The sequence below is a fragment of the Clupea harengus genome, chromosome 12 (assembly GCF_900700415.2).
Source record: "Clupea harengus chromosome 12, Ch_v2.0.2, whole genome shotgun sequence".
Taxonomy (NCBI): Eukaryota; Metazoa; Chordata; class Actinopteri; order Clupeiformes; family Clupeidae; genus Clupea; species Clupea harengus.
In genome coordinates, this window is record NC_045163.1 from 7,799,033 (window position 1) to 7,826,532 (window position 27,500).

Below are 27,500 nucleotides of genomic sequence, written 5' to 3' on the forward strand. Positions count from 1 at the left end.
TGTTTATGTATGGTCTAGTACTGTCTACCTGTCTACCTGCCTGAGATCGACCTGTCTGTCCTGTGCAGAGTATCTCTCTCTCTCTCTTTCTCGCTCCTTTCTCTTTTCTGAGTCACAATCACCTGTCTCTCCGTTGAGTCTCCAGAGAGTTGTGGTCCACAAGGGCGAAAGTGGCGGGTTTTATATGCTCCTCATTTTCTTTCACTTTCATCCGGCCCGGTGCCAGCACCTTTTCCTGTAAATCAGTGGCTGCTGAGGAAACTCTCCACGCACATGTAGGTGTTGCTCCGCCTTGCTGTCAGGTTGTGAAAGGACCCGGACACTTATCTGCACAGGTATCTCAGCAGATCTCATGTGTACTGTGTGAAGTGCATATGTGTGTGCATGTGAGCTTGTGTGTGTGTGTCTGTGTGTGTGTGTGTGTGTGTGAAGTGCATATGTGTGTGCATGTGAGCTTGTGTGTGTGTGTGTGTGTGTGTGTGTGTGTTGTGTGTGTGTCTGTGTGTGTGTGTGTGTTGTGTGTGTGCGTGTGCGTGAGTGTGTGTGTGAGTGTATGAGTGTGTGTTGTGTGTGTGTGTGTGTGTGTGTGTGTGTGTGAGGGCGTGTGTGCGTGTTGTGTGTTGTGTGTTGTGTGTTTGTGTGTTGTGTGTTGTGTGTGTGTGAGCATTTTTTTCCCCCTTTGGCTGTCACACACATACCTGCTTAACATCACCTGTGTCTCTCCATCAGACCGTGCTGGGAAATTGGGCAGAACTCTTTCCCAGTCTGTAAGCAGCGTAGCGTGGCAGCATGTGGCACAGCACCCGGACCGCCTGCTCCCGAGCCTCATCCTGTATCTGTGTCAGGGCCTCGGCCTCACTCTGCCGCTCCTTTCTACTCCTGCATCAGGTTTTGCAATTATCCATCAAAGCAGAAGACAAGCCTTCCCCCGCACCCAAACCCAGCAATTAGGGAGGTTTTTGTCTTTTGTTCAGCTCAAATAGTAATACGATACTGAAAGCTCAGGTTAGACTTCATGGTTGTGCTGTTTAAGTCGTTTGCGGACTGACCTCTCTGGTAAGGTGAGAGTGATGTCGGGGCAGACAAATGAACGATCGGATCGTGTGATTACTGCACCTGCACAGTATGGCGAAGTATAGCGCAGTACAATAGCTTATAAAACACCAGAATAACACAACACAACACAGCACAGCACAGCACAGCACAGCACAACAAAACACAGCACAACACAAAACATCTTAACACAGCACAACAAATATGTTTTGTTGGTTTTTTACTTAATTTCATTGGCTTAGTAACTGTACTCTGTGTAAAACAAAATTCACTCTGAGAATGATTAAACCAAAACCATTCGCAGGGTTTGGCCAGGGGTTTGTTCAACCTGAACTGTTTGTTTTCACAGCTACCCCCATGCATTGGGTGCTATCAGGCAGAGCGTGGTCACAGTTTAACTAATTGCCACATCCTGCATTCCTTTAGTATCTGGTTGATTGTTTCAGCCTTACCTCCACTGTCGCAGAGAGAACCTCAGGAGGTTTGGGATATCCAAGTATGTGCAAATGTTTATGAATGTCACATATTCATGTTTGGTCTTGAATTGATCCTTTTGATGTAGGCAGCAGTCTGACCATGGTTTCATTGCAATCTGAAGAACCTGCCATAGCTGTATAATGTGACTAGCCCATTGGAACCTCTGGCTGGGCATTCCCAGGACCAGGGTTGGTGGGGGGAGAATGTTAGCTTAGGGCATCAAGGACAGAATGTGGCCTTGAAGGATTGACTGGTGTCAAAAGCATAGCAATTGGTCTTGAGGTGCAAAACCAAGCACTTTAGAGTGTTTGGGCGCTTCTCTCTCTCTCTATCTATCTATCTATCTATCCATCTATCTCTATCTCTCTTTCTTCTCCTCTTCTGTCTTAGAGTGTGGGATTCCTCCCTTCTCCTGCTCTCTTATTCTATCATTCTGTCTGTTTGTCTCTCCTCCAGCATTTCTCCCACTCCTTCATCTCAGGTTATGTTATTTTCTATCTCATGCATTCAGTCTAATTGGCATCCAAACTGTGTATTCACCTGCTATTATTTACAGTTGTACTTATTCATTTGGGTTTTACATTACATTCAGTTTAACTGTACTTTTAACATTTAAGCTTACCATTCATTGTATTAATAAACCGTTCATTCATTAATAATGCATACACCTCCTTGTGTGCCATGCCATTACATTAATTAATATCTAACAATAACAATATACTGTATAAACCTTACAGGCTGGTGTTTTCCATCATTGGTAACTTTTTGGCTGCCCTTACACTCTGTAATATGCACCAAATGTAACCTATTCTACTCTATGGATTTGTGCATATACAAATACCTACGCAAGACTAGGTCATACCAGTGGAACTGTGCTCAGCCTCCTAGTAGTATGACCTTGAAGGCAGCTAGCTCTCCTAGCACTGCAATACTGCGTTTAAACTCCAGGATTATAGTCTGGAAACTCACAATCGAGAGGATTACTGATGAGTGCTGATGGGCCAGGTGTGGGTGTGAGTGAATCTTAGTTAAACATTAGCATGACTCTCTCCCATGACCACCACAATGCAGGACCAGTCACATGACGTATCTCTGCTGATCCCTGATATGTGTTACACTGAGCTGGAGATTAAGTGAATACATTTTAGCTTTAGGTGAGCCTGTCTTAAATGATGACCCACTTTCAAATGATTCATGTTTACTGCTGGAGCTAATTAAGACCAAAGGTGGGTAGCAAAAGGGTATATAGACATATGGACACTCATAACACTCATAATAAAGGCTTTTTTAAATAAACACATCTTGTAGGGCAGAGAAAAGAGGAAGGTGAGATAGACCTGAACCAAGCCTGTCTAGTCCGGAAGATGTCCTGCTTTACCCATACTAAACCATAAATGGACTGTCAGCTGAGGCAAGTGCTTTTGTTATCATTGGCTTGAAAGATGACATTCTTATGATTTCTTAGTATCACGACTACTGCAGAACTATCTATTCATATCTCCTTGTGCTTCTTTTCCCGAGCAAAGTGCATGAAACCACCTAACAAGATGCTTTTCTCTCCCAACTAAAATAACATATTCCAGCTATTCAGGTATGCTCTGCTGGGAAATCTTAGATCTCAGATCATCAGATAGTCCGGCAGGGCAAACCGAAGTTATAGAGATGGGCTCAATGAAACACTGAGCTCCTCATTCCTGGCTTTTATCTTACCACAAATCAGGACATGAAAAAAAGTGAAACTTCTTTTCTCTTGGGAACTGGCCTGCTGTGACTTGCATTCGCGTTGGTAATTTACATGATGGATCTCTGTAAAAGGACCAATTATGGTGACATTATGTCAACGGCTCATTGGCAGATCTCTCACGCTTCCCCGTGAGGAATGGCTATGTCTCAATCACAGGTAAATATGTGGCAGGTTTACACAGGACACAGAGCCTACAGGAGGAAACGGCTTCCTTGGTCACCAGCCAGCCAATCCTGATACTTTGGGTGTTCCTTGTAATGGGTGATGATTGTGTTTTTTAATCTGATGCCTGACTATTGTTCAGTTATATTGGCACATGGGTGGGTTCAACCAGGCAAGAGAAAAACAAACCGTGACTGTGTTTTTTTTGTGTTCAGATTAAATTGCATTTTAATGACATCAAAGTTCACTGAGTGCATGACAGTGAAAAATAAAAGAAAAAGAAGAATTCCTGTCATCTGTGTTTGGCTCGAGGCCAGCAGGTGGAAAGCCCCATATGGAGTGCAGTTCCAGAAGTGGGAGTGTCGCTTACCAGAAGAGCTCTTGCCTCATGCCAGCAGCGTGTTGCCAACTTGTACTGTACCTGCATGTGCAGAAGCATGCTGGGGGGGGACAAAGCCCAAAACCGTGCAGATGATAAGGGTTGAGTGTGGGGTCAGTATGGCCCTGGTCTTGCCTGTCTGCTACTATCAGGTGGGTGTGGGTAGGGCTAGCTGTTCTCAGTCTACACACACCAGAGGCCTGGAGTTTTACCGAAAACTTTTCTGCAGGCAGTGACTCTGCAGTTTCCTGCCTCTGTGTCACTTAACCCACTAAAAAGGACGTTTGGCTTCCTCTTCACATACCCATGTTAGTTATTAAGAGAGAGAATGCGTAGAAAGGTTAATATTTGCTTGTTCTTTTGCCGACGGCTACACTGTGTTCAAGGCATGGATGTTTACCCCCGTGCAATAGGCCGTCAAACCTTAAAGAATAAAAAAAAGGAACTCTGCAAGCATTGATAGCAAAAAGACACTGGGACGGATCTGGGACGGGTCCGTTTCTAAAAGGCTTTCGTGACGATCCGGGACAAAGGTCATTGGTATCCGGTCAGTTTCTCACTAAGTCATTGATTATGCGCAGAGCACTGCAACACAGTGGTGTGAAACTGTAATATTTTAAACCAGCCATCAAAGCAGTGACATAGATGAGTCCTTGAGAATGTTCCAACGCAAGCAGAGGACCTGTGAACACAGACTCATTGAACTACTGTTGTGGAACGTTCTGGAAAGCCCCACCAATGGGCACACATGCACGGCCAAGAGATAACAGCGTCTCCTTGAGCCTTTGGAAATCCCAACTGATACTTAGCAGATAAGAGGTAAAAATCAACTATGAATTGCCACTGTCGCTTCCTCCTACTTGTTACGGTCTTACTCCTCCAGCTAGACTAGCAGCCTTCATCTTTATCTCCTTAGATTGCAGATTGTGGTTGTCACTGGGACAGTATTACCAGAATCTGGGGCGGCTCAGAGCAGACTCAGGGTAGGACCCACTCCTGTCCCAGCCACTGTGAGTGATGGACTGAACCGTAGTCTTAATGTCTGCAACTGTAAGAGATGATAATGAAATTCAACTGTAGATCATCACTAAGACTGCACATCATCTCACATCACCCCACCAACTGACATCCTGCTACCTCCACCCATCACATAAATGTTTATAGGGAGCAGTAAAGTAGGTCCAGGACGAAATCCCAGATCTCTCGTTGCCACCTGCAGCACGTGAGGTGAGGTGGTGAAGAAAAGTGCACAAAGAGCGCCCTCTTCTGGCTGAAACACTGCTACTGATTGTGTCATGGGTCCCATCCTTGCACTGTGCTTGTGTGTGTGTGTGTGTGTTTCAAAAGGACACAAGTCTTCAAGGTTGTACAAAATATTTAATCATTAGTAAGATTTGTTTCACATTCCATTTAAAATCATTGAGACACATTTTTTTGATCACGAGATGACAGTTCTTTAACCTCCCCCCTCTAAAACCAAAGAAGCCAAATCAATCACCCCAAACTGAAGACACAAAACACAAACACAAAGGCAGCCTCCAGCGTTTCACACCACTAAACATCTCACTCCGTGCACACCAAACACACAGCTATTGCATCATGGCAAAACCGTCCAGTTTCCCCTTGCATGGGGCAGTTACTAGCAGAAGCCAAGAACGAACGTTACCCTCCTGCAAGAGGAGTTGTAAGAAGCTACACTTAAAAACCACCGAAAAATAAATAACAGTCAGAAGAGGTATACTGAGACGTCATTCAGCACGTCACACAAGGCATGACATGTGTTTAAGCTAGTGACCTCTGAACCGTCAGGGTGACGGTAATACTGGCCATACCACAGACGCTTAAGACAAGCTTTGTGTTTCATTCATCAAATAAAAACCACTAAATATCTCAGGGAGTGACTGTCCTGGGATCAGCCATCAGATGATTATTGCTGTGAAGGATGACACCATCAGGATTATTGTAAGAGACATCATACCGTCAGATAACCTTAACCATGCACGTTTATGAGCTATTCCCCATACACTTAACAAACACAACCATAGATAGGCTTTACATGTTGTGCTGAGATTCCATCCATTCATTGTTCATCCATGTATTTATTCATTCATCCATTGGCTTTTCATTCATCCATCTATCAATTCATTCTTTGACTTTTCTTTCATTCATTCATCCATCCACTGCCTTAATTCATAATTACATCCATCCACACATTAATTTTAACCATCCATTGTGTTAATCACGTGGCTGTCTTGTCAGCCATCCCTCTTCACATGTGGTCTGTATGTGAGTCCAACAGTAGCAGGCACTGAGCAGACTACCAGCCCTTCATTGTGACAGAACACACACACACACACACACACACACACACACACACACACACACACACACACACACACACACACACACACACACACACACACACACACACACACACACACACACACACACACACACACACACACACACACACACAAACCTCCGCTGGCATAAAAATGGTAAGTAGTGCCGAGAAGATACATCCTCGTACCTCTCTTTGAAAAACAATAAGAAATGATGAGTCACCTTCTGCTTTAAGAGGAGGACTCAGTGCGACTCAGAGCTCAGATGGCTCAATGTTTTCAGAGAATTTTTGTGTTTCAGTATAAAGAGTCTTTAAAAAAGGACAAACGTTGTGTTTAGTAACAGCAGAATCGGTTCATTGGTGGTCTCCTTCAAAGTGTAACATGGCAACCGTCGTGCAGGTGGGGTGAGAGACAGACAGACAGAGCGAGCGAGAGCTCTGCTATCCACACTGCAGACTTGATCGTGTTCCAGTCCTGTCCTCTTTAGTTGGTCCTGAATGGCAGTTGAAGTTTGAATTGTGAGCGTTCCCATGGTAACCTCCAGAGTTCGGAGTTTTCCCAGGCAGAGGCCCAGGGCAGCAGTGGTGGTGGTGGTGCATTGTGTGTATTGTTACCTGGAGGCTTCAGACAGGAGTCTCTTGAACCAGCCCCTTACAGCCACATCCACCCTCAGGACCAGCGCCACACCGAGCAGCAGAAACACACTGCTCACCACGAACTCACTGGCCGCAAACATCAACCTACAACCCCACACACACACACACACACACACACGAGAGGATCTCAATTCACCAATACAGAATACATTTGTTGACTATAAATCCACAAGGTAGATGAAACAGTTGGATAGATAAGACAGAAGACTTCAAAGTTCAGAGTGAAAATTGTCATGATTCTACTTCACACAGGCCTAGGTTGACTAGCATCACTCAGTAGAGAATGTTCTGGCCACTTAGAAAGTATATATTACAGACCCAAAACACTGCTACTGGTTTCAAACTCACTTCTGAGTGCCTTAGAGAGTGACAGACTGCTTATGGTAAAGGGGTCGACAGCGTGTGAGGGTCGAAAGTGTGTGAGAACTCTGGTCTGTCTGGGAATGGCTCTGGCTCACTTACTTGGGTGCAAACACCTGCCACACCATCAGATGTCTTCGGAGTATCGCAGCAGCACACACTGAAGCAAAGACCTGCACATAACAACAGAGAGCCCTCAGACCTCAGTGTGTGTGTGTGTGTGTGTGTGTGTGTGTGTGTGTGTGTCAAACCAAAGGTGCAAAGACCTGCAACAACAGACATCTCAGACAGTAGGTGTATGTGTGCATATGTGAGTGTGTGTGTGAAAGTGTGTGTATGTGTGTGTGTGTGTGTGTGTGTATATATGTAAGTGTAAGTGTGTGCATATGTGTAAGTGTGTGTCTGTGTGTGTGTGTGTGTGTGTGTGTATGTGTAAGTGTGTGTCTGTGTGTCTGTGTGTGTGTGTATGTGTAAGTGTGTGTCTGTGTGTGTGTGTGTGTGAGAAAGCACACCTGGGCTCCATTGACAAAGAGGTAGCGTGCTGCTAGCTGGAGGAGGGCAGCGCTAAACTGCTGAGGATTCTCTCTCAATCGCATCTCCATGACACCTTCCTCAGACTCCTCCCCTGCTGTTCGCCCGTTTTTGTTAAAGCGAACCTCACACACCAGCGGCCAGAAGAGCAGCAACGGACACGCCACTGCAGACACAAACACGACATTACACGCACACCCTGACTTCATAGACCAGCGGCCAGAACTGCAGGAACAGACACATCACTGCAAACATAAACACACCATCACACACACACACACACACACACACACACACACACACACACACACACACACACACACACACACACACACACACAGAGTGTCCCTTACTGTGTGATAACTTACCAGCGAAGAGGATGTGTGAGGAGAAGGTGTTGAGTGTGACAAGAGTGGCGGGCAGCAAGGTGCCGGTGTGACCCTCGGGGAACCCCACGAAGGCCGCGCCCCACTGCAGAGACGGGAAGGTGGGCAGGTGCCCCGTGCCGTGGAAGAACTGCGACGCCGCCAGGGACCACATCACCACCGGAGCCCAGGGCACGCTGAAGCCTGCTAGGAGAGGGGGGAGGAGTCAGCATTCATTCATTAAAATTGTAATTACCTCTGGGATGATGAGATGCTGGAGGCGTCTACAAAGACACCTGAAGAAGTGGTTCAGACGGAAGTCTACAGCATACACAGAACAGTGTAAAACAAGCCTCTGTGTGTGTGTGTGTGACTAAATTACTGATTGAGTGTACTCACTGGAGTAGTCCCCCTGCTGGCCAGAGAGAGTACTGCAGGCAGCATGGATGTGCAGCAGGGCTGCAGCCTCCAGCAGCAACAGCAGGAAGGCAGGGGCCATGGTCTCAGAGTGGAGCAGCAGCAGCCCCACCCCCAGCAGACCGCACAGCAGCACCAGCGGGGCCGAGTAGACTGTACCCAGGCCGTAGGCCTCGACGGCGGGCCGGCCATCCTCGTCGGGCCCCTCCTCAGGACCGTCCTCCAGCGAGCGGCGGATGCGTTGGTACAGCTGCGGGATGAGGTGGTGCAGCTCTGCCTGGGGGCTGATGCCCGTGCTAGCACGGTAGCTTGGGGGGGGGAGGGAGGCGGCGCGGGGGCCCCCCGACGCCCGGTGCTTCAGAAACACGGTGAGCGGGTCCAGCCACAGCAGTGCCACCCCTAGGCCGAGGAAGGCGAAGGCGGCGCGGGGCAACATGGACTGCGCCAGGCGCATGAGCTCAGCCAGGCCGCGGAAGCCGTCCTCGGGGGTGGCGCTCACCGCCCAGTGCAGCCCTGTCAGCACGGCCACCGTGGGCAACAGCCAGCGCGCCGCCAGCACAGCCACTCCCGGCGAGTTCAGGTTGCCGTAGTGACGCAGCCAACGGTAGAGCAGGTACGTCCAGCCGACCAACGCCACCAGGGAGAGCAGGTAGTGCAGGTTGCGCAGGCGGCCGTCCTGGACACGCGCCAGTGGGGATAGGAACGCCGACGGCTGGCACCACGCCCCCTGCTCCTCACGGCAAGCGTGCATCGACAGCGTCAGGTACAGCGAGCCAATCAGCACACCCAGGCTCAGACACAGCACCACCCCCTCACGCCGTACCGCCCACGCCGGGAGGGGCAGCATGGGGAGGGCTCCCGGGGGCTTCTGGGAGTCGGGGGGCGGCGGGGGCAGGAGGAAACCGTCCCAGTTGAGGCGCAGGGGCACGTAGAGCCCGAACGAGAAGAGCAGGAAGGTGACCACGCGGCCCTCTGCGATCACGTAGCTGTCAGAGAGCAGCGAGGCGCAGCGCAGGAGCAGCACCACCAGGGCGGCGCTGAGGAGGCGCGGGGGAGCTGGCCGGCCCTTCTGGGAGGAGGAGGAGGATGACGACGACCGCGGGGACCGTCTGCGGTTCCTCCACAGGAAGAGGATCTCAGAGGAAACCGCAGCAGCCGCCAGGCACCAGGGCGCCTCCACGTGGCCCTGAGTCGCCAGCTGCGCTATGGCAACACACACCCCCACACACACCCCTGCCACCAGGGGGGCCCTCACGGCCCCTTCCACCAGCACGGCCGAGGACAGCTCCGACAGCACGTAGCACAGGAGACAAGCGGCACCCAGCAGCGCCACCCCGGCGGCCATCTTGAGCGGGTGGAAGCGGGCCCAAGAGGCTCGGCAGGTGTCCCGGACGGAGCTCAGATAGGCCTGCATGGAGTGCAGCAGCTCGGGGGATGCTTGCTCCCCCTGCTGGACAGCGCCGAGATACGCAGCCGACAGGCGGGCGAAAGCAGCCTGCAGCTCAGACAGGCGATCAGCCGGGATGTCTTTGGCCATGCTGGAGTACGTCTCCAGGAAGCGGTTCACCTTCAGGGAAATGGAACAAACAAACAAACAGCTGATGACAAACTCACCACCACACACACAAGCAACGGTGTCCGTAATATGGAGTTTACTGGTTCATTTGTTTAGCAGAAGAGTGTATGAGAAGAGTCATAAACTGGGTTTCAGTACACTGGGCTCACCTGCTTTACATTGATCCACAGGGCCTCTGCTTGATCAGGGCCACTTCCTTGCCCCTCTGCCTGGCCTGGAGAGGGGAACAGGGGCAGCAGAACCTGCCCCACACTGCTGTAAGGGATGGGAATACCCAGGAGGAGAGCCAGCGTGGGAACCAGGTCTGTCTGAGGCACTACAGAAGGCTCAACCTGTGGGCACACAGACACCACCAGATACTTAATGAGACAGACAGTTAGTGAGAGTTACCGCCATCCGACTGTTACAGATACACTTACTGACAGAGTTACAGCCATCACACAGTAACACAGACTTAGTGACACAGTTACAAAGTTACAACTATTACAAAGCTACAATTCCAACACAATTATACAATAAGAACCGTTACACAGTTATAAAGTTACAATTGTTAGCCAGTTACAAAAAACTTTTATTAACATAGTACACCAAACAATAAATAAATTGTAGAGTCCTTATTCGTCTGACACACACACACACACACACACATACAGCCACACCCAGACCCACAAACTCCAGTGTGCCTCTCACCTGAGATCCAGGGGCAGGGAAGAGAGGGGAGTGGCTGTAGAGGAAGAGGGCTGCCTCTGTCTCCTTGGGGCTCTCGCCTCCATGGTCACCCGTGTCCGTCATCCCATGGTCACCCATCACCACCAGCAGGGTGTCATTCTGCAGCTGTTCAACCACTGACCTGCACACACGCATGCAGAGACACAGACACACACACACACACACACACACACACACACCCACACACACAGAGAGAGAGAGAAAGAAAGAGAGAGAGAGAGAGAATAAGCAGCCAGACATACACAGACATGAGAATGTCTGTGAAACTGAGGCCGTGACCTCAGGCTGACCTTGGACAGTTCCACATGTCCGCTCACCTGATGACACTGTTCATCTGAGTGAGTTTGTCGGCCATGGCAGGGTGGTCTGGGCCGTAGCGGTGCCCACAGTGGTCCACGCCCAGGAAGTGACCTATCAGCACGTCCCAGTCATCCCCTTTCACTGTAGAGTGTGTGTGAGAGAGAAAGAGAAAGAGAGAGAACATTTTTTTTTAAATCACAGGATGGCTCAATGCTCATCCCCTTCACGGTGGAGGGAGACTGTCTCACTGGAACTATCACAGGTAGCCTCAATGCTTAGTTCAACCACAGATGGAGGATCCCGGTCATATTCAGGAGAGAGTAAGAGAGAAAGCTACGGAGAGATACATGAATACATAATTCTGCCACTGAAAGAGGATTGCTCTTACTTCTGTAACAAGGAGATTAATAAATACAGATCACCGATGACTGACAGTCACATTCAGAGCTGATAAACTCACTGAGAATCACAGGGAGGCATTGGAGTTCCTCCTACAGCCTCAGTGACACTGATAACTGGTGATAACTCACTGGTAGGGTTGAGGTGTTCAAGGATCCCGTTATCTACAGTGTGCAGGTCCTTTACATTGAAGGAGGGGAAGGGCAAAGAACGGTGGAACTTCTTTGGAAAGAGGTTCTCCCACGTATCATCCCCCATGAAGACAACGCGTTTGCCTAGCATCAGACAACAAAGGAAACAGATATGAATCAGAGGAGAACATGAGAACAAAAACCAACTAGTGATGGTGATGCCTAGCCTTTACAGTGGGTTATCAAGATTATCCCTCTTGTTTATTCAACAGATGATATCTCATTCACATGCAAAACAACCACAAACAAAACAACCTTTGGTGGTTGCGTCATCTGCAAACAGCTGGCTAAAACACAACGAAATCATCAAATAAGTGTCTTTCTTTCTCTCTCTCTCAACGCACCGAAAACTCTGAACCCTGTCTGCTGTACTCTCATGCAGAGGGCATCTCTACTGGTGTAAGAAATTCCACTGGCATCACATTTGACAGGTAATGTCTCAAATCATATACACAGTGTACACATTCTTCAGGAAATGGCTCATCTGCCTGGAATACACTACAGCGAGCAAACCATCCAACATAAAGAACTATGTGGGCCTTTATCTTGCCCAAACCTGTGAGACAGGCCTCCATCTGCTGTCATTAACTCATGCCATCTCTCTGTGTACAATCCACAGCATCCAAACAGCCCAACAGGTTTGGCATCCCTTCCCCTCTCCCAGCATCCTATCCTCCTGGTATCTCATGCCAAATTTTGCGGGGTGTGTACGGCAGTCCACTGGCATCACATCTAACAGGTAATGTCTCAACCATAACCATGTCCACACTCTTCAGGAAATGTGTCATCTACCTAAAGCGCACCACAAGAGCGCCAGCCAACATGCACTTTCTCTTTCCCAGCCCCTGAGAGCCCTGCTCTGCTAAGACCTGCTGCCACTCACCTGCCTGGCCCAGCTGGTGGATGAGATTGTCTTCCAGGATGGCGCTGGAGGCGAAGTTGTTGCCTACATCGATGAAGGTGGGGAGGGAGCCAGTGGTGAAGCCCTTGATGCGCTGCATGGTGGTGGTGGGGGGGTCTGCCTGGAACGTGAACAGCCTGGTATGGGTCGGCCGGGACGACATGAGCTCCTCCAGCACGGGCAGCTTGTTCTCGTAGGGACGGGGGACCAGGTTCGAGGGGTTGTACCGCGCAAAATCCGCCCTTAGGGCGTCGATGATGAGTACCACTGCCTTACGGTAACGAGGCTGATCCCGGCAGAAGTCCGCCTGCGACCCCGCGGGCTGCAGCAGGACGTCCTCACAGGTGCTTGTCCGGTTCACCTCCAGTCGGACCAGCAGGAACCCCCCCACGAAGAGGAAGATTCCCACATAGAACAGGGTACAGACCCACAACAAGAGGGCCAACACTGGCAGTCTCTTCATTCTGATTGGAAGGGTGAAAAGAGAACTCAAAGACCAGTCCAAAACACCTGCTGCTAGCCCATCTACGCTAACAGCCCCAAATCACTTTAAATATTGCCTGGGAATACTCTGATCTTGTGTTGCAAGCTCAACTGAAATGTGTTACTGAAAAGCACAGAGCTAGCAAGCTTATAAATCAGTGCACTCTCAATGAAATAACAAGCCATCACTCTATAGAAAATAAAGAAAAAAGATACACCACAATGCAAAGATGCATAACGCTTCAGGTCATTTCTATAAACGTTTCGGGTTGTTTCTATAAAGTCAAGGCATGTGTGGTATTAGCTAACTGATATTTTATTGAACTAGCTAATGGTCATTCAGTTAACTTAGTTGGTTCCTAAAAACAGGGGGGCAGACCCACAGAGGTCTCACTGCTAAAACACAAACTTCCTCATTTTCAGCAACAACGCAAAAACCTGTCGGAGGATATCAGTATGAGGAAAACGAGAAAGGATTTTGAAAAGAAGTAACGTTAGCTAGACGATGGTCGATTTTAGTTAGCTGGGTGTCTTCACATTTCCTTCCTCGTTGCCACTGACCTTGCTGTTCCACGCTTCGTCCTCTCTCATTTGCGACCAGGCGTAAGTGTGTATGTACACACGACATCCACAGCAGGCGGAGACAGGTGCCTCAGGTGAGCGGTATCTCACTACCCTCCAAATGCACTCTCATGTGGGCAACGGGCTCATTCAGACACCTTACAACGGAAATACATATCGGTCAAATCCACAAACCTAGCGACATTACAGAATCATTTCCGGGTTACTAGTTTGACATACATATCAAAATAAAGGTTCAAATGAGTCCTATGGAGACACTGGCAAAGCATTGAGTGAGTTGTCAACGAGCCGTAATCTTCAAAAAGTTTTCAAGTAACATATAGGTTACTTCCATATTTTTGGTATTTACTGTACAATTTTGAAATTGAAAAAGATATTTCAAATGATTAGGCTGTGTAGGCTATTCTTAGAATGAGAGACACATTTTGGGATACTAATTTATTTAACTTTTTTAATTGTTGGTTTGTTTTTACATATCACAGTATAAAGGATATAGCCACACACACAGGCCTTCGTGCGTTCACCTCCTGCGTTGCTATTCGTGTGTCTATTTAGGCTACTGCTTTGTTGTAGCGCACGGTTGTCAGGAGCACCACTGGTTCATTCAATCCATACAGAAGGCCAACAAACATTGTCTGGGAACAAAAAGAAGCAGAAGTGTGTACTGCCGACTAGATAGTTTGTTGACTTGGCCAATGAAGATAGTGCGGAGATATGAACGTATCCACCTGTCCAAGATGCGACATGTCTTTCAAGTCTTTGCTTTTGCTTGAAAAACATAAGGAAAAGTTTTGTATTGGAGGTGCCACGCCTGTGAGGGAGTCTGAAACCCCGAAATGTGTGGTAAGACATGGACTATTATTTATCTAAAAAAAAAAAAACGGTCTAGTCAGTCAGCATATGTAATTTCATTTTCCCAACAGAATAAGCATTCTGTAGAGCCACTTGACTATTTGTTTAAGATAAATAAATAAATGAATAATAATGTATTATTATTATTGTTCATATATATTCATATTACATGATTATCAGGCAGAAAGGTTGAATGGTCGTATGAGGCGTGTTCTGGAGCACAGAAAGCGTCTAGAAGCAGAAACAGATCACCTGAGGAAAACACAAGCTCACAATGAGTTTAAACCCAAGAGTGAACCAGTAGGGATTTGCACTTTCTGAAATATTTAGTTACTTCCGCTTTGAGTTAAAGTGTTGTCTAATGCGAATCTCTATCTATTGAAAGGCAGGCTCTAAGGCTAAATCTCTGAAGATGGATGGATACAACCCTCATATCAGCCGTCATGACAAGCAATTAGCTGACCTGTCAAACGCAACCAAACAGCTGGAGAAGCAAAACAGAGGTGGGCTGTCCAAGCCAGATCAGGGCGAGATTTGTTTTAGAGTTAGTTGCTCAGATATCTTAACAAAAGTGAGGGAATTTGTTGTCACTGTGTCTGTCTCATATATAGAGATAGACTTAAAGCTGCATGAGATGGCTGCTCAGAGGAAGACTGTCTCAGAGGTGGAGAGGACGCTGCATGAGCTGAAAGCCCAGGAGGAGAGGAACACCAACCTGCTGGAGTCCATGATGGCACAGCTACTCGCCCTGCAGGGGGACCCCTTGCTACACATCACACAAGGGCACAAACAGCAGTATGTGACTGGAAGTGATCAAGCATTTTCAATATACATGGTCTTACTGCATCATGAAAATAGAAATATTGTATAATATACTACACAGATTGTTCAATTGCCCTTGTCAATGTTGCAGGTACAAAATGAGGGCATTTATTAAGTGAATTTAAATTTCTAGCACTTCTCTGTTTTTTACTTCAGGCGAGAAGAATCTCAAAGCAGACAGAATAACCCTCAAGTTTACACCCCCAGACCTAAGGAGAAAGTGACCCAGACTTTGGTTCCTGTCTATGTGGGTGGATTACTGTCCTCAGAAATCAGGTGAATGACAGGTGTGCGTACCAAGCTATTCTCCCAGCTCGTTTAGACTATTTAGTCTTTTTTGGGTATTTTTTCGTAAAATACTGGCTGGTGCTTCCCACTCCCAGTATTCCTGTGTGGTTTGTGTTAATGCAATGGAGTGTGACTCACTTCTAGCGGTGTGGCTACAGGTGATTAGCTGACAGAAACCCAGTTACCATGGAGCCAAGCTAACACACCTCCCTCTAGGCTGATCAGGCCTGAGAAAAAAACCTCCTTTCCAGAGTACCCCAACACCGTACTTACGACTCCTTCCTTCTGCAGCAACTCTGTAGTCTCTACACCATTTTACAGGACAGGTTCCCCATCATTGCAATTAAAGGGATAACCCACCACTACTGAGGGGTTGTCTGCTGCATGCACATATAAGAACACAGCAGGTGCCAGTCCTAAATTAAACAAAGAAATGAACAAAATATAAACACATGTAAATGTACGTGTGTGTGTATGTACATGTGCGTAACACAGGGCTCTTCAGCAAAGCTCTAGTATCCAGGCAAACATAGCTGAATCTTGTGAGTGGGACCTGTCATAAGAACCCATTCTCACCTGTAGGCTACTCTGTTCATCTGTGTAGTAATTTGCGCCTGTCCTACCTGCAACATGGCGGCAGCAGTCCCCTGGTGTTAGCCCAGCTGCAGGAGCTGCTGAATGAAGCCCTGCAGGTGGAAATGCATCATGGGAAACCACCCAACCCCAAGACACATCAGAGGCAGTGGAGCAAACGTGAGCCTGTGTTTGTTACTACTTGTCCTAGGGTGAAAATGTTTTAGTTCGAAATTAAGACAGTTGTATCACGTTCAGTTATGCAAATGAAGAAATCCATTTGGTTGCCAGAAATCAGCTGCTGGGTTGCAACTTTGATACTCTTAGCTGGTCCCTCCATTTCTTCAAGTATGGCTGAGGGGTTTGGGGTTTTTTCATTCATAATTATCTGAAAGAAGTCTTTCTCCATATGAATGAGCAGGGAGGTATGATTCAGACTGGTACCGAATCAACAAACAGCTCATTGCCACAGAGATACAGAACCACAAGCTCGAGGAGGAGATCAGGAAAGCTGAGCTGAGGAAGCGTGAAGCCTCCAGCTTTACCTGGTCTACTCACATGGGTATGTTCTTATGGATGTGAATGAACAGATAGTGAGGTGGTCTTGTGGTATGTCTTTGTATTTTTGACATTTTAGTATTAGCACATGATAATAGTGCTTTAATAATAGTACAGGAAAAACAGACATACTTACACCACTTGTCCTTTTTGCAAGTTGAAGCCTCATCATGGAGAGTGTTGGGTAATGTCGGAAAATTCTCAAAAAGGTGTTGGTCTTTGATAGGGCAACCCAGAAGACAAGAGGTCCAAGCTATGAAGATGGACATTGACCTCCTGAAGCATGAGATTGAGATGAATCGCTCAAGAAGACCAATAAGGACAAGGAAGACGCCACGATCATCATCACTGTTTCCCTTACTGGTACACAGTCCTGTTGAGTGTCTACGTCAACATTAGTCAAAGAAGGGGGTGAGGGGTGGGGGCTTAGCGCAGCGTCTGTGTCTGCATCTGTGTCCCATACTTCACATGGGTCCAGTGCCCACGAGGACCCAGGTTCCAGTCCGGCCTGAGGCCACTCACCATCTCTCTCCCACACACCTCCTGTCTAATCTTCACGGTCCTGTTAATAAAAGGCTAGAAATGCCCCCCAAAACAAAAACATTAGTCAAAAGAAAGTTGACTCAAAGGAAATTTAACTTTTTAATCCACTATGCACGAGTGGCAAAATATTTCAGATAAAATAAAAAAAACATAAAATGGTAAAATATTTCAGATCCTCTTTGCACTCCCATCTCTGTTGACGTGATGATGACTGAGATGTTTTGCTGATCTTCTGTCCAGGAGGATGTCAGATCCCAGACACCTGCCCTCACGAAGTACCTGTATGAGCAGACAGATGCACTCGGACCTGCTCCATATGACCCTGTGTTAGTGTGCCCTTATTACAAACTATTAGATGTAAATACAAGTATGCTGTCATTAGTGAGTGCATGATATGATTGTGAAATATGAGTTTTAATGTAGGCATATATAAGTGATTGTGTCAGTCTTTGTGAAAAATTCACCTGTTCGTATAATTGTGGATATAATGTTGTTGTGTTTGTATATGTATGTATGTATGTATGTATGTATGTATGTATGTATGTATGTATGTATCTATCTATCTTTCTATACTGTATATGTATAAATATATCTATCTATCTATCTGTCTGTCTGTCTGTCTGTCTGTCCGTCCGTCCGTCCGTCCTTTTTGTCTTTGTATTTATGCATCTCTGTCTGTTGTTTGTGCAGGGCAGGCTTTGTTGTGTTCTATGACTTCCTGCTGGGCCTGAGCCCGTCATACCGCCTGTGTCGCCTGACAGTGGGGCTCTTCAGTGGGGAACAGGAGCTGGTCGCCCCCTCCCTCCTGCCCCCGGTGTACTGTGAGCCCGCCAGCCTCTCCTCATCACTACACCCAGAGCACCACAGCGGGCAGCTGGCCATGCTAGCTACCAAGCAGGCCGTACCCAGGTCAACATTTGAGGAAATATAAAATCTGGCAAAATGTCTTAATTATCACTTAGCTAATTAGCAAATCAATAACTAATTGGTGCATAGGTCAGCTGGCCATGCTGGTCACCATGCAAGTCAGACCCTGGTCAGCATGTGGTGAAATATAAATAAAGTTAATGGGAAAATGCCTTAATTACCGCTTATTAAATAAGCACTTAATAACTAAGCACGTAATAACTAATCACTTTATGAAAATGGTTTAGTAATCACTTAATAACTGGTCATGGGTATTGGGTAAATGGTTATTGTGGCACCAGGAAGATTTTAGAAGTTGCAAGGACAAGTGTTGATTTTTCTCCATCCACAACACACAAGTTATACAGTCTGTCTATGAAACATACACCTTGTGTTCTCCCTTTTCTCCCAGAGTCCAGCCCGCTCCTCCACTCTCCTTAGTGCTTCACCTGCAGGCTTCAGGGGGACATGACACGTTTGGACAGGAAGTGACACGTCTGGTGTCTCGAGGCTGGGTGAAAGTGGACATATTTGACCAGCACAACAGTGTCATCAGTGGGAGGTGGAGGGTGCCCCTCCGCCTGCTACCAGCCAAACCATCCATGACACCTGGAGAGATGAATGCTGTGCCGCAGGTCACACACACACACGCACGCACGCACGCACGCACGCACGCACACACGCACACACACACACACACACACCGTATGGCTGTTACATATTCACATACACAAACACACACACACACACACACACATACACACACACACACACACACACACACACACAAACACACACACACACACACAAACACACACACACACACACAAACACACACACACACACACACAAACACACACACACACCGTATGGCTGTTACATATTCACATACACAAACACACACACACACACCGTATGGCTGTTACATATTCACACACACAAACACACACACACACACCGTATGGCTGTTACATATTCACATACACATACACAAACACACACACACACACCGTATGGCTGTTACATATTCACATACACAAACCTGTTACAAATTCTATGGCGATGAATTGTTTAATCACATTCGATACACACACCATGACGACCATGACCTAGTTCGGCCATTTCTATCTGTCTATTTTACTGTGTTGTGCATTTATTGTGTTGGGTTTACTGCTGCAACTGGACAGTGCATATCACATCCAGAGAGTTTTCAACACTGAGACATCAGCGTAATCCTTGTTGGTGCAATGCCGTCTACAGTTGAGTTTCCATCAAACTCTTTCACATATTTTAAGCACATTTATGAAAATTCAGCTAAAAGAAATGTGCATTTCTCTCCGCTGTGTTCTGTGAATTAAAAATGGACACTATTAATCATGGAAGTAGTTGTGAACAGCTGCAGGTTCAAAATGTGAGGTTGTCAGGGCAACTTTAACAGAATACCAAAATCTCAACAAATGTAATTTGGTGAGAATAAACCTGTTTCCCTCAACCTTAGTTGCATTATACCCTATACGAATCGAGGGAGTGAATTCAAGCGTTTCCACTCAGGATTTACTTTTCGAATGGTCAAAATTTGCATTAAAAAGTTGGATGGAAACCCAGCTATTGTGATTATGTCTACCCCCATAACTATATTATTTCTTGTACTGTGTGTGTGTGTGTGTGTGTGTGTGTGTGTGTGTGTGTGTGTGTGTGTGTGTGTGTGTGTGTCTGTGTGTCTCTTTAGCTGGACAGTGTGGAGCTCTATCTGAGAGTTGTGAATGCTCGTGATGCAGACGTGCAGAGTTCCATCCCCATCAGTCACAGCACAGCAGCACTCTATAGATTCCCTCCTGTGGTAAGTTTATCTTTACTGTGCTATTCATAATACTGCATATCAGTGTATCTCAGGCTACCTGTAATACATCTATAATGTAGGATTAGATGTGAGAGTGACTGCATGTCGTTTTGTTTTCAATTGGTTTTCATATACACACACACAGGTTATCAGGAGCAGTCGTCCTACTTCACAGTATGTGTTTGAGTCTTCTGATCCGAGTGTCCAGGCCCATCTCCCAGCATGCTCTGAAACCATGGCCCCTCCCTCCAACGGCCCGCTCACTGTCTGATGGCCTGAACCACTTTAAGCTAATGCTAATGCTTCATGCTAACAGCAGTAATAATAAATGTCTTATTAAGTATTTTTTTTTGTTCACACTATGGGGCCACATATGCCAGCGTGTTGAGGTTAAAGCCTGCTACGTACACCATGAGGACGTTTTGGAGTTTGGAAAGTATTACACAGTTACTTTTTGGAATAACTAATTGTGCATAATTTTCTAAAACTTCTATGGCAGAAAAGTGTGGAGCTATATTATCTGTTTATCACATATTAAGTGCATTGGTGAACAGAACATGTACGAGAGTATAGTTTATGTCAAAACATTCCAAATCTTTAAACTGTGTTCATGAAAACAAAAAATTCCGACTTATTCAAGTCATCAGTGTTTGAGCATGTCATTTTACTAACGCAGGTATATGCATATTTCTTTGGATGTATATCAATTGTGGAGTTTGGGCAGGAATTTTGTTTACTGTGTATTGAGGTCTTTGTATTCAATACATAATATATTAATACATAATTCATAATTCATGTTCCATGCAATCTTTTGGTACTTCAGGACAGAAAAATGTTGATTTCACAGCAGGCGCTTCATATTACATAATATCAACCTCCTGTCAAGAGTTTGACAATGAAATGAAGTGAAGTCTCATGTATTATGGAATAATCCTGTGAAGAAACTTTATCATTTAACAAAGTAATAAATGTACTGTGATACACTCTTAACATAAAACTGTCACACACTCATGACAAAGCACTTTATCTATTTCTGCATTTAGGTCAGATAGCTGGATAGATACAAACTCTGATGGTCTGATTCTGGCTATCTTGCAGACCATGTGTTAATACGTGACAGAGTACTGGATGTTATCGTTTCACAGTGTGTTACATACAGCCTGTTCAGCGTGACTGAATAAGGTATGAAGCCTATATGATTGAGATTACTTGGATGTCAAGTATGAAATGTTTGGGTTCTAAATGCAGCAGAATTGGTAATGTTTTCATGCATCTTGCAAAATGTGTATTTTGTGCAGAATAATCTCTTTCTGTTCTTTGCATTTTACGAGGGATAGAGGATATTAGGCCTACTTTGAAATGTGGGTAATTTGGGAGGTCTGCCATTGTGTGACATCATTTAATGCATCATTACCCATGATGAGACTTAAGTGGGAGACAACTTCAATCAGTTTTCAGGGCTTGTATCATAAATGAATTAGCCTGTTTTATGGTTTACACAGATAAGATATGTGGCTCATGTCTTAAGAAAAAAAATTGATCAATAGGTAGCCCACAATATCAAGGGGTTCCACAAACACAAAGTCTATCCAGATAGTTTATGATTTTGGACTGACCTTGATGAGGGCCTATTTGTGTCTAGTGCAGATGAAAGCGTTAGCCTTTGTAACAGTACATTAGACGTGCCCTAAACATTAGACATACCTTATACAATGTGGGTAAAAGGGGTACAAGTGAACGAGTTATGCAGTCCATGTTATTGTGTTGACGTTTGCAAGCTTGAGGGCGCTCATGAGCAGTAATCAAGCTGTGGTTGAATGATGAGGGACAGGGCAAGAAGTTTTAAAAAGGTGAGTGCTGCTCTGACTGGGGATGAGAAGCGGCAAAACTAGTTTTAAATCTTTGTTTGTTTTAAATGTGTTTAAATTAATTTGATGCCTGCGTGTGTGAGAGCATATGTGGAGCGTGCATGTAATTGGGAATTTAAGGGAGGAGTTAATTTGCTATGAGTAGCCTACTATGAACTGGGTGGTTTCTTTTCTGGATAAACAGTTATAGAAGAGAGAGTTATAGAATATACGGAACACTTATGCAATTCGGCCTTTTATTACTGGTTTGCTGTTTAACTCACTGCTGCTGAATTGGGTGGTGCCTTATGTGGAACTTGGGGACGACCACCGGACACTAACAGCTTAACAAAGGTGTTGGCAACTCAAATAGTTGAGGTTAAACTGCCGCGCCACATAATTCTGAAATGGTTCATTTGGTGACCCCATCTAGTCCATCACCACTCTCTTCTCGTGATAGGTTGGCCGAGGGGGCGTTACGTGAAGCTAGAGTATTAGTGTTGTATTTCCGGCTAGATTACTTCGATTACTTCCAGACAGCGTTTAAATTGTATATCCGTGGCGAATTGATCACGCGCACATTTTTTTGTCGACTGTAGTCTTTTATAAACCGATAGCATTCTCTGTTCATCAGTTGCTCATCAAACATGCAGGACGAATACTTCCCAGATGTGGTTGGCTCGGACGGAATGGACTTCGGCAAAGCCGTTTGCATCATAACTGGGGCGTCCAAGGGGTTCGGTCGATGTTTAGCCAAAGAAATTGCCTTGTTGCTCAAACCGGGATCGGTGTTCGTTTTGGTAGCCCGATCTGGTGACAAGCTACGAGACCTCCAGGCAGAACTAGCCGCCACTCGTGCAGGCAAGGCCGGTCTAATAACTCGATGTGTGGTCGCAGATTTGGGGGTGAAGGATGATGTGGAGAGAGTGATACAAGAAATCAGAGAGGCAGCATCAGATACCGACATAGACCAACTCCTCCTGATACACAATGCAGGTACGGACACTGGATTTTTACATTGAATACAAAACATTTTAATAATACAGATAATCCTATATAATATACCGACCTTTGTTATATTGTCGGTATAGATTGGAATCAGTGTATTCATTTAATTTATACGTTGATGAGTATCTTACATATGTAGCCTAATAGGATGCTGTTCTAACAGAGGGCTTCTAGCTGCAGTAGCCTAGTGAGAAATTATACGTTAATATCTACCCCTACCCCAATACATTACTGTAAACAAAACTAACTCCTTCTAAGGTAGTTATCATTACAGTGAGTGGGGGGTGTCTCCCAATGCTAGAAAAAGGTGTGCATTTGAATAATGTTATGGTAAGGGAAGACTCCATCTGGACTACATTGTTTATGTTCTCCCATGAATGTATTATGTCACCTGCAGCAGATGCTACTTTGTATGTCCCCCTGAGAAATGTCTCTTGAAAAGCACTTATTATTGTCCCCATAAAAAATGCTTTGAGATTTGTGTATGTGTGTGTTTGATGGCCTGGTGATTTGATGAGTTATTCCCCCTTGTTCAGGCTCCCTGGGGGACATCTCCCGCTATGCCAAGAGCTTCACAGACCTGCACGAGGTGAACGCCTACCTGTCCTTCAACGTCAGCTCGGCCCTCAGCTTGACTGCCGGTGTGCTGGAGGTGTTTTCGCGGCGACAGGGCCTGCGTCGCTGCGTGGTGAACGTCAGCTCGCTGTGCGCCCTTAAGCCGTTTCCCTCTTGGGTGCTCTACTGCACGGGCAAGGCAGCCAGAGACATGATGTTCAGAGTACTGGCCGAGGAGGAGCCCAACATCAGGGTGCTCAGCTACGCACCAGGTACATTTTTCAACTACTCAACTACACGTTCAACTTCACACCAGACACTAAACACACGCAACACACACTCAACTACGCACCAGATACTGAACACAGACGTAAAACACACTAAACACCAGGTACTCTCACCTAACGCACACCTCATGTAACACATACCTAGAGGATGCAGCTCTGGTTTCTTGTCTATTCTTCCTGGGGTCCAAAAAGTAAATCAAATAATAATAATCAAGTTAAAAATGCATTACATACACACATAAATCTAAATAGAGAAACAACTACAACGACCCAAGGTGAATTATTTAAACAAAAAAGGACAAACAGTAATAGTTTGAAAAAAATTGTGTCCCATGAAGCCAGATCATGGTTCACTAACTCAGTCTCTCTCTCTCTGTCTTTCTGTGTCTCGCTCTCTGTCTCTGCTTCTACCCCCTCTCCCACCCCAACCCCCCAGGCCCACTGGACACGGACATGCAGGTGGAGGCGAGGACGAGTTCGGCGGACGCTGGCCTGAAGAAGTCCTTCTCTGTGATGCACTCCCAGGGCGGGTTGCTGACCTGTGAGGAGTCCTGCAGCAAGCTGCTCAAGGTGCTCCTGAAGGACGAGTACCCGTCAGGCACGCACCTCGACTTCTACGACTTGTAGAGGGGTGGGGGGGTGGGGTGGGGGCAGAACTCCTAGTCCCCCCTCAAGTACGACTAGAATCACACTACACTGTCAGGCGCGGACCCACCCAAGATTTAAAAAACTCATTCATGTTGTCCTGTGCAAGTCTTGTAAGTATCTTTTGCCACCTGCTCAGTGTTGAACTGTAGTAGTGTTCCTGTCCATGTCACTTCCCCTTTCAGGTGTTGATGGTGTGATTTAATGGTGAGATGGCTGGAGTGTACTCCAAGCCCAAACACAGCACACATGTGCCTTTCTCGTAATGCAGTAGAGCTATGGTGGCAAGTATTATAGATGGGGCATTAATGCACCTAATTATTATTAAAAGTATCAGGTCATTGCATAGCAGTATAGATGGAGGCCTTAATGTAATCAGTTACTGAGTTAACTTGTTGCTAAGTGCGACATTGTCATTAATGGCCGGTAGCTCTTATTTTTCTGTAATCAGTCACTCATTTTTTTATGAACTAAATGTTTTTCTTACAAGTATGCTTAAAATTGATCTGTTTTATTGGTTGACTAAGTATGTTTTCTGATAAAAAATGCAAGGCCAGGTTCTCAGTGATTATTTTTATGACATGTGCATGTGCCAAGAAATGGCTTTTAAATAATGTTCAATTACCAGCTTAAAATGTTATTTTTAGATTTTGATATCAGTATGAATATGAATAAACTATAAACATAGACCCTTCGTGTTGTTTGTGATAATAACTGTGACACATTACAATTGCATAAAGAGGTAAACACACACCTGAATTACTGAGGTGCTGATCGACTGGACAGAAACTTACTGAGGTGCTGATCGACTGGACAGAAACTTGCACTCGGTATCGCACACTAGAACTTCGATGCAATTTTTGTATTAGACTAACGTTGTGGTCAACATTACATCAGGGTCAACATTACAGGTGCAAACACATGCTGACAAGGGACACCATATATATCTGTTGCATCTCCAGCATGTTTACATTTTGGGTATTCTGTGAAAGGTCATTTTTCAAAGCACATAATGTTTGTATGTGGCTGTATTCCAGCCTTTTAGTAACTTTGAAGAAGTGTGCTGTATTCTGCTTTCAGCAATGCTCTCTGTTGGTGCTGTGTCCTCAGAATAGCTGGACTAAGGATCTATAGTTAGTTTTTTAAACCACAGAAACTCGTGAGCAGTTACCTATCTGGTGAAATAATCAATTTTTACACTATTTCAATGGTTTTTTTTGGTACACTGCGGTTGAGGTTTCCCAGGCGCTCGCACTGATTAAAAGGTCATCCAGGGCTCCCTGCACTCTCTGACACACAGACACAGCACAGAGACACACAGCACAGCATCCCCGTCCGTCTGCTCCCTAATCCTCCTAGACTTTCACACACGCATACAGTAAACAATTTGTTTTAGTGAGATCATGGAAGCTTTAGAGGACTCAGCTTGTTTGTACTGAAGAGAATGAACCAGATGCTGTCGGGTTTTTTTTTCATCGTGGTTTGGCTTGCCCTGTTGTTTGGGACTGTCATGATGATGCAATCGATACGTCATGATATTGTATGTGACAAACTAAATCTAAGAGAAGACAAACGTTCTTACAACAGCCCAGTAGTGCTGGATAACAAGGCATAAAATCTTCTAATTTTCTGGATTTAAGTACTACAAGGCCTCCATCGATCCCTTTTATAGCATACACAGTATGAAGTGCACTGCAGTCATCCATTCACATAGTTCCCTACTTCAGTAATCAAAAGGCATGCAATGTCCGCTGATGTAGGAAGTGGTATGTGACAGTGAGGGATTGTGGCACTTGATATGTTGTATTTGCACAAGTCATTAAAGTAGTCCACGCCAGTCCCAGAAGGCCACTGGCTCTGGCCCCGATGTGGAGAGGATGTGGCCAAGAATCCGCTGGTTAGTGGGGCGTCGTGTGAAGTGGGGCTGAGCGTTTTCATGAGGGCCTCCTGGGCCCCTCTCAAGATCTGGCGAATGACAAACACACACAGCTGTGGTCCCAGACCAAAATACTCCCGAGACTGGCCCACACACTCCCACACATAGGGGAGGCCTCACAGGCACACAGCTCTGAGCAGACACCTCTTCCTCAGCCTGAGACAAAACAACCCACCCCCACTTACCCCTCCGCGCAGGGGTAGTACAGCCGGAGAGGGAAAGGCTATTTTTGGAGGGGTAGGGGCGGGAGGGCCATAGAGGGAGACAGGTGGTGTGTTGCTGTCAGTGTGTAGTCCCTGAGTGGAGCAAAAGCCTAGTAGCCAGCCAGCCAGCCAGCCAGCATCTCAGCTCAGCAGCCAGCAACTCCCTCCCTCTGGACCCCACCACAGCAGCAGTATGACACTGGAAAAGGTCGACCCCGTGGAGGTGTTTGACGCCGGGGACAAGGGCCGAGGCCTGCGCACAACCAAAGCGCTGGTGATCGGAGATGTTGTGTTTACCGAGGCCAGCTTCTCTGCTGTGGTGTTCGACAGGTGGGTGCCCGTCCGGTTCCTCTGGGCAGAGCGTTTGCACAGGATGGTCTGACTGCAGGGACACTGCCTGGTGCCGTGATGGCATTCATTGGCCAGTCATAGCCATCAGCTCTTAAGGTCATGCATTTCGCTCAGGGGCAGTCTGGGGATCCTATTGGTATGATTTCTGAGTCTTTGACCTTGTTGAGTGACGACTAATATTGGCAGGTTCATACAGAAGGAAATGTAGGTCATATGCCACACACACAAGCTCTGGCAATAAATCATAAATGTACATTTGAGTGTAAATTATTGAATTAGATGCTGTTATGAGGTCAAGCTTTGTCTAAGTTGTTCTAAGTCGTGGTAGTTACTGAACAAATCAAGAGGCACACCAGACGGTCAAACCAGTTGGTGTAATGTTTCAAGCATGGTTGTTTAGTTTTGCTTTTCTTCTCCTTTCTTCAAATTTGAAACACCAGCTTGACATATACGCTGTGAGGTTTGAAGGTGTGGTGTCACACGCATGAGTAATTATTTTCACGGGTCCATTTGGGGTCCATTTGTTGCAGCTTTGCAGATGGTGTAGTGTTATCCTGCTGAGCTCTTTGCACACGTTAGCTGGTTGCTTGTGCCTGTTTTCCCCCTCTGTATCAACTCCAGCCTATAGCACAGAGA

At 46.2% G+C, this 27,500-nt stretch overlaps 5 protein-coding genes across 7 annotated transcripts in view; 3 read left to right on the forward strand and 2 right to left on the reverse strand.

The window, feature by feature from the left end:
- ccl19b (chemokine (C-C motif) ligand 19b) overlaps nt 1-163 on the reverse strand; it is a 1,770-nt gene extending 1,607 nt beyond the window's left edge. The window contains exon 1 of the mRNA XM_012834683.3: nt 1-163. This exon is cut by the window's left edge and continues 80 nt beyond it. The gene's annotated coding sequence lies outside the window, so the exon portion shown is untranslated.
- A 6,055-nt stretch (nt 164-6,218) lies between these two features.
- On the reverse strand, nt 6,219-13,821 carry pigo (phosphatidylinositol glycan anchor biosynthesis, class O). 2 transcript variants are annotated; one of them, XM_012815969.3, is made up of 11 exons: nt 13,630-13,821; nt 12,568-13,049; nt 11,625-11,768; nt 11,112-11,235; nt 10,756-10,915; nt 10,215-10,397; nt 8,472-10,056; nt 8,076-8,276; nt 7,689-7,873; nt 7,279-7,349; nt 6,219-6,900 (listed from the first exon to the last, which is right to left on the reverse strand). In XM_012815969.3, exons 2-11 carry the CDS (start codon nt 13,046-13,048, stop codon nt 6,771-6,773), a joined length of 3,264 nt encoding a protein of 1,087 aa, XP_012671423.1. In that variant the 5' UTR covers nt 13,049; nt 13,630-13,821; the 3' UTR covers nt 6,219-6,770. The 2 variants fall into 2 exon arrangements, with proteins under 2 accessions (XP_012671423.1, XP_012671414.1); XM_012815960.3 differs by having other exon boundaries at nt 8,076-8,279.
- A 335-nt stretch (nt 13,822-14,156) lies between these two features.
- ccdc17 (coiled-coil domain containing 17) lies at nt 14,157-22,363 on the forward strand. Its single transcript, XM_031577916.1, has 12 exons — nt 14,157-14,493; nt 14,888-15,005; nt 15,114-15,297; nt 15,481-15,600; nt 16,217-16,365; nt 16,607-16,747; nt 16,970-17,106; nt 17,527-17,612; nt 17,977-18,195; nt 18,605-18,827; nt 19,922-20,032; nt 22,340-22,363. Exons 1-12 carry the CDS (start codon nt 14,365-14,367, stop codon nt 22,361-22,363), a joined length of 1,641 nt encoding a protein of 546 aa, XP_031433776.1. The 5' UTR covers nt 14,157-14,364.
- Nucleotides 22,292-25,068, forward strand: spra (sepiapterin reductase a). The gene is made up of 3 exons (XM_012816001.3): nt 22,292-22,875; nt 23,424-23,714; nt 24,166-25,068. The coding sequence occupies exons 1-3, from the start codon at nt 22,527-22,529 to the stop codon at nt 24,354-24,356; spliced, it is 831 nt and encodes a 276-aa protein (XP_012671455.1). The 5' UTR covers nt 22,292-22,526; the 3' UTR covers nt 24,357-25,068.
- A 1,520-nt stretch (nt 25,069-26,588) lies between these two features.
- The window catches only part of smyd1a (SET and MYND domain containing 1a), a 9,941-nt gene continuing 9,029 nt past the window's right edge, over nt 26,589-27,500 (forward strand). Inside the window, exon 1 of one of the 2 annotated variants that reach the window (XM_012815989.3) lies at nt 26,589-26,843. In XM_012815989.3, coding sequence (XP_012671443.2) covers nt 26,707-26,843 — 137 coding nt within the window. In that variant the 5' untranslated portion in view covers nt 26,589-26,706. The remainder of the gene's footprint in view (nt 26,844-27,500) is intronic. The other variant, XM_012815981.3, reaches the window with a different exon arrangement.

Bases quoted from the DNA above. Each gene is read 5' to 3' on its own strand.
- pigo (XM_012815960.3), bottom strand. From the start codon at position 13,048: ATGAAGAGACTGCCAGTGTTGGCCCTCTTGTTGTGGGTCTGTACCCTG. The intron at 8,280-8,471 runs GTGAGTACACTC...CCCCTCTCCTAG, and splicing joins CCAGCAGGGGGACTACTCCA to CAGGCTTCAGCGTGCCCTGG. The intron at 6,901-7,278 runs GTAAGTGAGCCA...GTGGGGTTGTAG, and splicing joins TGGCAGGTGTTTGCACCCAA to GTTGATGTTTGCGGCCAGTG.
- ccdc17 (XM_031577916.1), top strand. From the start codon at position 14,365: ATGAACGTATCCACCTGTCCAAGATGCGACATGTCTTTCAAGTCTTTG. The intron at 17,613-17,976 runs GTTAGTGTGCCC...TTGTTTGTGCAG, and splicing joins CCTGCTCCATATGACCCTGT to GGCAGGCTTTGTTGTGTTCT. The intron at 20,033-22,339 runs GTAAGTTTATCT...TTCTCGTGATAG, and splicing joins TCTATAGATTCCCTCCTGTG to GTTGGCCGAGGGGGCGTTAC.
- spra (XM_012816001.3), top strand. From the start codon at position 22,527: ATGCAGGACGAATACTTCCCAGATGTGGTTGGCTCGGACGGAATGGAC. The intron at 22,876-23,423 runs GTACGGACACTG...CCCCTTGTTCAG, and splicing joins CCTCCTGATACACAATGCAG to GCTCCCTGGGGGACATCTCC. The intron at 23,715-24,165 runs GTACATTTTTCA...CCAACCCCCCAG, and splicing joins GGTGCTCAGCTACGCACCAG to GCCCACTGGACACGGACATG.